At 45.4% G+C, this 8,171-nt stretch overlaps 1 protein-coding gene across 6 annotated transcripts in view; it reads left to right on the top strand.

The window, feature by feature from the left end:
* The first annotated feature begins 1,740 nt into the window (after positions 1–1,740).
* The window catches only part of RPAP1 (RNA polymerase II associated protein 1), a 43,219-nt gene continuing 36,788 nt past the window's right edge, over positions 1,741–8,171 (top strand). For 2 of the 6 annotated variants that reach the window (XM_068945938.1, XM_068945935.1), the window contains exons 1-5: positions 1,763–1,799; positions 2,659–2,876; positions 5,896–6,134; positions 7,112–7,260; positions 7,823–7,915. In XM_068945938.1, coding sequence (XP_068802039.1) covers positions 2,866–2,876; positions 5,896–6,134; positions 7,112–7,260; positions 7,823–7,915 — 492 coding nt within the window. In that variant the 5' untranslated portion in view covers positions 1,763–1,799; positions 2,659–2,865. Of the gene's footprint in view, positions 1,800–1,853; positions 1,984–2,658; positions 2,877–3,735; positions 3,812–5,895; positions 6,135–7,111; positions 7,261–7,822; positions 7,916–8,171 lie in introns of those variants that run through there. The other 4 variants (XM_068945939.1, XM_068945936.1, XM_009684639.2 and 1 more) reach the window with 3 other exon arrangements.

Below are 8,171 nucleotides of genomic sequence, written 5' to 3'. Positions count from 1 at the left end.
TAGATGGTCTCATGGATAAAGTACTAGAAACTGCTGCTCTTGAGGTTTCCCTACAAGCAACGTGAGCAATTATTCCAAATGGTTTCCTCCATCCCAAAATAGAATATCCCAGCAGAAACTAAGAATGGTAAAACTAAGTGGCAGATGCTGATGGCAGGGTAACAGTTGATTTCAGTGAAATGGAGAATTGGGCATTGCATTTCTCAGCAGTTACTACTCTCCCTGAACTAGGTTCAACTTTAATTTCATTCCAGCTCCTTTAGGGAATGCAAAGCAAAGCTATGTCAGTGGATGAACTGCAGTCTGGCAGGGCAGAATCATGAAAAGCACTCCAAACACTCCTGAGAGTCTCTTTCCTCTTCTGGGAATCTACAGATATAATTAAGAGCAGCTCCATTTATCCCTCCTGCTAGGGCCACCTACAGCTATCAGATGAAATGATAGTATCTACTCAAATTGCCAGGCCTAGCAGCCACAACGTTCTTGTATCACGCAAGAGAAACACCTGCACCAGAATCAGCTGGTAGAAAAATGTCCAATCATAAGGTGAGAATCAGGGTCACTCTTGGCTACTTAGTCAGTCGGTCTAACTGAGCAGATTCACGTTATTTTGGTGGTTCCTATTTTCTAATAAGTGCTCAAAGACCTAAAATAGGACAGTCTTCGACTTCACCATCTTAGGAACAGTATACTGCTCATCGGAGGTGTTACAGCCAAGGGAGATGTTTTCAGTCCAGCATTTTCAACGTGAAAGAGAGTTTCCATTTTGTACAAATTCATTCTGAGCCAGGTTCACTAACGGTGTGTTTAAGACTATCTGTTGACAGCCTGAAGGCTGATCTTCATTTTTATATAGGTGCAAGTGCTTTCAGTAATCATAATAAGTAAAACCTGTATCTGTATCTGGCTGTAACTTTGCTGTATCATACCTTTCTGAAGGAATTAAAAGAATAATGAAATCCAGTAGACAAGCATGTGCTATATTCCTTACAGCATTAGGGCACTTGGGTGAGTCCTTCCTGGTCAAACTGTGGGCTGTTCTGGTCTGAGCCTTTTGATCTGTATTTATAATCGTGACCACAGAAGTCATCTCCCAGGTAAAAAAAGGTGACTGAAAGGTCACTGAAAGGCAACTAAGCGCTAGAAGGAATAACCACTATTAAAATTATTCCTTTTACAAGCTATGGCAGCGTTTCTATCAGTTTTATTACTCAGCATTTTTTAATAATCCATGAACAATCAGATCCAAATAATAAATTAAAGCCATGTTTATGTAGTTTTAAATATCCGTTCTCCTGAAATACGCCTGGTCTCAAGCACATCAGCATCCTCTAATAATAAAATGCAACAGATTGTACACATAGATAAATATATTTCTATACGGGCAGGCACATGCTGTTTGAGGCAGGTGCCCTATATTTACGTCTAAGGAAAACGCCTGGGAGAATCTAAATTTAGGCAGTCCATATCAGCAGCGGATTCCGGGAAACGCTTCAGTGGCAGGACTGCTCTTTAACAAGCACCAACCCAGCGGCACCAGGCACCACCCCCGACCACCACCACCTTCCCGCGGCAGCAGGGGTGCCGGTCAGGTTGGTGGCTCTGTGGCAGGGGCAGCGCCGCCACAACGCGGCCGCTGGCCACGACCAGCCCCGAGGTGAGGGAAAATGGCGCCATCCCCCCCGGCCGGCGGAGAGCGAGCAGCCAGAGGAGGGCGGAAGTGACGCTTTGCCGGGCGGAAGTAGCTGCCGCGGGGCAGAGCGGAAGTGCTGGCGGCGGGTGCGGCGGGTCGCGTGCAGGTGAGCGGCGGCGCGGGCCGGTCCCGCGTCGCCTGGCAACGGGGGGGGGGGGCCTCTCCGCGGTGGAGCCGCCCGGGGGTCGCAGCGGCCGGGACCCCCCCCCCGGGGGCCCGGGCGCCCCTTCCCGGGCGGTGGTTCCGTAACGGCGTTAAAAGGAGCCCGGCGGCGGGTGTCGTCAGGCTCGGTGAGTGCCCTCGGTGCTGGAGTGGTACCCGTAAGCGGCCCCGCCTCTCCCCGCCCCCCAGGGTCTCCGTCGGCGGGTACGGGCCGTTGTAACGGTCTGCCGTCGCTTCGGGGAGAGGCCTGGCCAGCCCAGCCCACGTGCGTGTTTCAAACTCATTTAGCGAAAGCCTGTGAGCGCTGTGGCTGCTTCAGGGCAATTCGGTTCTTTAAGTTGTTAATAGCAGCTTGTTGCTTTTGATTTTATTTTTGTGCTGTGCAGGGGCTCCTTTTCTGCAGAGACTGATCAGCCGAGTTGGGGACACCAGTGTTTCTTAAGGCAGGGCATTGTATGCGTGTATGTGCTTTGTGGCTGGCAGGTCAAAGAAACAGCCACTGAGTATTAGTGACCAGTGTGATCGGTAGAGTCTCTTTGAGGAGATGCTCTTGCAGTGTTTGGCCTGGGTTCTCCTTCTGGGAGGAGCATCTCTACAAATACCTGCCCTTTCCATAGCAGATTGACAAGAAAGGTAGCAACTTTAATCTGGAATATCTAGATTACCAGTCATTACAGTATCAAGTACAGAAAACATTCTTGTGAAAGAGTGGAATGCAAATATTAGACTTATCACTTTGCAGAGCAGTTAAGAATGCTGAATGTTGCTTTTCTGCACTTGTGATCCTGTATTTGTGTTTCTAGGCCAGTATCCTCAACAGGTTATCTGTACTGGCTAGATGGTGATCCCTCTGTCCATATAGCAAAGGTGTGCAGTTGAGCTTTTGAGTAGCCAGTTGTAAGATTGGAGGTAACAAGACCATAGGATGCTGGAGTCAGTGCTGATGATCAGCTGTGTGTTATACTTCTTGAATGTTTTCTCTGAGCACTGGTGGATGAGAATTGCGCTTCATGATGGCCAGGTAAGTGTTGCTATGCACTAATGTGCTTAGATAGTTTACTTTCTAAATGTTCCTTTTTCTTTGTCCGCTGGAGGCTGTTTTCATGTTTTATCTGTCTGTAAGTAACTATACATATCTGATCAATTTGTTCAAGCTGATCAGTCTCACTGGGATGCAGAAGGACCAAGTCAAAGGCCTCAGTTGTATGCAACTTCTAGACCCAGTTAGAACATTACAAGAGTACTTTTAAGGCTTTTATGTCTGTGCACCAAACTAATGGCCATCTCTGTATTACCATCTTATAACTGTTTGCATTTGGGTGAGCTCTATATTCACATGGTAGGAGAGAGAACCTTGAGAACATGGTTCCTAGAACAACACCTGACTTCTTTAGGCAGTGACTGTGTGGCTGGCTGCTTGTGCCTGATGATTCTGCAGACAAGTGAAGGCAATTTCAAGGCCCCAGATATATATATATATACATACATATATATATATATATATAATTTGGTTTTGTTTTGAATGATGTAAGTAATACACAGAGTCAGACAAGTGTGTGGGCTTTCACGTGTTGAAGAGTTTTATTACTGAAAGATTAGTGACATGCTTTGCTTGTAACCTTGTGGTTTACCTCTAGTAACCCTGGCTCCATCCTCATCTGCACTTTGAAGCCCATGATGATAGGGCATGAAACACTTGGCTTCTGATGTGTGTGGTGCGGCTTCTGTGCATTAAAGGGGGGACTCATCAACTGAAGTGTGATTATTGGAGCTCCTGTTGTGGCAGAAAGCTCCATAAATAAAGAGCATGTGGGTGTACTTAAGATGGGAGTGCACAAACAAGGAGCTGTCTGCAAAAGTTATATTTTTTTGCTGTGCAGTTGGAAGGGAACTGGACTGCGGGGTTGTATTTCTGCCTTCTCTTCAACGTCAGTCAGAACTGCAATGACAACCCAGGTATTTCTGCGCTGTTTTAAGCCTCTCGTTGACATTAGCAAGATTAATATAGCAGGGTGCTCACGTCCCTTCCTGCTGTGATGTATCCCTTCGGTAGTGGCCACGTTCCACAGATGTCCTTGACAATCTTAGCTGAGAAGGCAGGCAGCTTCCCTCGTGTGCTGAGAGAGGGTCTTATTGTTAGGAGCGTATGGGGAAGTTCCCCTTGCTGCTGTCTGTGCCATACTTAGGCTTAGTATAAATGGAAGTTGTTGCTCTGGGACTCTAGAGCTGATGACTTTTGTTAAGCCTAGTGTTTTGAGATGTCTGAAATCCAGCAACTCATTTGTGATGCTAGCATCAGGCAAAGAGGTCTATTTCAGCAGTCTTAAGGTTCTGAAGTGAATGGAGTCCCTGAAAACCGCAAACTATCTGAAAATCTACTTTGATTTGGTTCACAAAATACTTAAATCTGAGCATTTTTGTCCACTTTTCACACAAAATGAGGGGCAGGAAAAAACATTTCAGCAGCTTTTATGTGGCAGGTGATTTTACAGTAAGCCCTTTTTTGTTTGTGTGTAGGGTGGTGGGGTTTTTTTTTTTGTTGTTGTTTTTTTTATTTTTAAAGGCATTGTGACACTGCCTGGATCTCTTCTTAATTTAGTGCTCTTGGAATGATCAGCATCATATCTTTACTGAACTTGGTCCAAAATAAGATTCCCTAAAGAAGGTATAAATATTCCAAGTGTAGGTCATAAATACTGCATGAGATAATTCATGTGTGTATTAGCATCCTTTCCACAAAGAAAGGATGCTAATAGACTCATGAATTACCTCATAGTCCCCAAATATTTTACACAAAGGATAAGAATAGCATAAGAAAGAAACAAAACATTGGTTTCAGGTCAGTGGCTGTGCCTGCACAGTGATTGAACGCTGTTTTGATTTGAGATCAAGCTAGATTCACTTCAAGCTTTGTATTTTATGTTGGGTATAGGCCTAACCATATGGTAGATAATCTTAGTTTTAAAAATCCATATCCACTTCCCTTTCCAACTTCACAATAAATAGTTATTGAGTCCAATAAATGGTTGAGACCATCAGTAGTTATTGATGGTCTTTCAAAAGTAGAAGAGATCAAATATGTACAAAATATTTCAAAGTAACAAGTGTGGGAGGGTGTCAAGTCTGCAGCAGTAATGCTGATCGGTCATTCAATTAGTGTGAAATGTATTTGCAAACACTTTACTCGCTGCCTGTGAGAAATGGATTGATGATCCCAGGCTCTGGGAATGAGGGGTGGGGAGTGGTAGTCACAAGTATTTTCATGTCCAACAGACGGGAGGTAGAACAGTTGCCTGCCCAGTAGGCTCTCCTATGCACTGAGGTGAAAGCATTTACAAATACTACCCTTAACTTTCAACCCAGAACTGACCCAAGCATTCAGTGAAAATGCTTTGAAATAACGTAACCTTTGTCAGTAAGAGGCCAGTGAGAGAGAACACGAGTAGGAGGACTAGATAAGGAAGAAAACCTTTTTTCAGTTGGGAGACCTAAGTGTGAAGGAAAGTTAAGAGTGAACAAGTGAACATGTTGCCCACGTCTGTGTGACAGGCTCTTGCTTTGTGGTAGAGATGCTAATGCTAAGATCTTGACAAGACAGTATGATGGAGGGAGGTGGTTTGCGTGAGACTGTGCCTCTGACCTTCTCCTTGTTTGGTGCCAATATTGGAGTAACTCAAGCCTGTTGTGCTGGACCAGATGCTTCTGTGGCTTTGCAATCCAAGGCTGTGTTATTGGCTTTCTGCCAGTGATATGCTTGTTGGCTGTCTTTTTGCTGGATGGATGCCATTCTGCCCCCAACTGGCTAGTAGGCCAGGTGTTGGCTTGTCTGGTGGCATGCTGCTTGGCAATGAGGAACAAGGTAAACAGTTTGTCTGGGGCTCTGCTACAATGAGTTGTGTCCTGGGGTGACCTTGCAGTCAGGCTGCTGCAGTATGTACAGGAACAGCGGAGTGGGACAAAAATGAATGGCTTTCCCCTGCTGACCCCATCGTCTCCCCAGGAAATCCAGTTCTGTACCCAGTTTTCCATGTGTTCAATAGGTTCCATGTGAAAGCACGCTGGGCCAGGCCACAAGAACAAGAAGGCAGGATGTTGTCAAGACCGAAGCCTGGGGAGTCCGAGGCAGACCTGCTGCACTTCCAAAACCAGTTCCTGGCAGCCAGAGCATCACCTGCAGTGAAGATTGTGAAGAAAACAGACAAGAGGAAGGGGGAGGAAGGGAGCAGAGATGCTGAGAGGCCACCGCTACAGGACAGCAAGGATGTGGTCATGCTGGATGGTAATTTCCTTTGTGTGGGGTTCTTCAAATTACTAGGCTTCTCTGCCCCCTCACTTTCCCTGCTTTCACCGTTCCTCGCTCCTCAGCGCTTTTTCCCCTTCACCTCATTCCATCTCAACCTACTGTTGCTTTTATCCTGCGTTTGTGTCCTTGCAGTATTCTTTGTTCTTAGCCCGGTTGGAAAATGCTCTTGTCCAATTTTACCAGCGTCCGACAGAATTGCCCTTACAACACATAGCCTCTCTCTAAGTTTATCACCTGCCTATGGCACTTTGCCAACCTCCATGCAAGAGGTGTTTGCTGTGACTTTCATCCATTGGATTATCCTGTCCCTGCCACAGTGCTTGTTTTGCCCTCTATCCAGACCCTATTCTCAATATCTCTGAGCTATAGCTCTGCTAACAGTCCTAGCTTTCAGCCAGCATATCAGGACTCCTTCCTGCAGTTTTATTTTCTTCCACCAGCAGTAACTATAATGTTTCTGTCACGTGTTTAATAGTCTCAAAAGCTTAAGGTGCTTTCTCAAAAGCATCATTTTAAACCCTGCAATGCTTGGTTGCAGGTAAGGAAATATGAACGCAGTTTATAGATGGTGAAAAGGAGGCCTTAACTTGCTTGTGGTCATACAAGTCACTCGCTGTCGGAGCTGGCAGTAGAAACGTGCTTTTCTGTGCCTGAGCATGATCTGCAAGAACACTATCTAGATTCTATATGGCCTTGTTTCTTCCCTTAATGCTTGCAGTCAGGCCTCGGTACCCTTCCCTGCTTATGCAGCTCTTTGAAAAGACCTTGATGCCAATGCATAAATAATAAAATTCTTGAGCATGTTACTCTCCATTACCCAGTGCAAGTCAGATACAGAGGACTCTTAATTGTCTTATTGCTTCCTCATCTTGTTTGTGTCTCATCAAAGCAATAAAACATTAAAAAAAAAAAAAACCAAAACCAAAAACAAGTTGTTCATTTCCTCTCCTCAGATTTTCCTGATGTTCCCCCAGCTCTAACTCCAACTCCTCCAAAAAAATCCAAAATCAAAAGTGCCTGCGTCCACTTTGAGGATGAAGATCCAGAGGAAAGACTGGAGAGTCACGATCAGCACATCACAGCGGTCTTCAGCAAAATTATTGTATGTCTGGGTTTTATGTGGTGATCTAGTGTTTTTGAATGCTGTGAACTGAGCAGGGGACAGGGGTGAAGGATTCTGCTGTTGCTTTTTCTTTCTACAGTATATTGAAGCAGTTGTAGCACTGTAGGCCAGTGTCCTGGAGCACCTTGAAAGAAAGAGCTTTCAGGGAGTATTTTTGCTATCAATCAAACCTAGACCTAAATCTATTTTTCAGACCAGACTGCCTACTGGTCACATTGTTTGCATACAGGCATATGCTCTAGTGTGGATTTGGGTGAAATTCAGGACTCCCTAAAGGGGCTGTTCTCACTGCTCTGCACTGGCCCAGGTTTTCCTTTATCTGATTCATTGGGTACTCTGGGGAGCTTGACAGCCCAGCCTTTTGGAAGATAACCTTACTTGTGCTGTAAATAAGCACCAGGTGTTCTAAGCCTGACAGCCATGTAGACAGAAAGCTTGTGGCTTGCAGAGCTGAGGGTTTTTCAATCTCCTCTTGGGGAGGTGGTATAGATTTCCTTGGCTATACTGGCGCTTTCTATAGCGTTTGAGTTTTCATCTGCAGGAACGGGACACAAGTGCAGTAGCAGTGACCATTCCAGTGCCAAGTGGAGACCCGTTTCCCAGAACATTTCACCGCTCTGCGATAAAAAGTGAGGTAAGAGTGTGGGTGGCTGTTTTATACTATTACAACTTCCTCACAGTAAAGCCTAACGTGTGGTGAGTGGTAGGGCTCTAAATAAGTGACTTCTCATGCTGGAAATTAAGAAGCTGGCTCAGCATCTCTCTGGCATCACCTTTTCATTGTAGGAGAAAGTTTTCCTACCAAACTACCATCAAGTAGGCAGTCCATACCCTGCAGTTAAATAATACTGGAATCCTTTCAGTTTAGGAAGAACGCAATGCCTTCAGCT

Source organism: Struthio camelus, chromosome 5, assembly GCF_040807025.1.
Source record: "Struthio camelus isolate bStrCam1 chromosome 5, bStrCam1.hap1, whole genome shotgun sequence".
Taxonomy (NCBI): Eukaryota; Metazoa; Chordata; class Aves; order Struthioniformes; family Struthionidae; genus Struthio; species Struthio camelus.
This window is presented reverse-complemented; position numbering and strand designations above follow the sequence as displayed.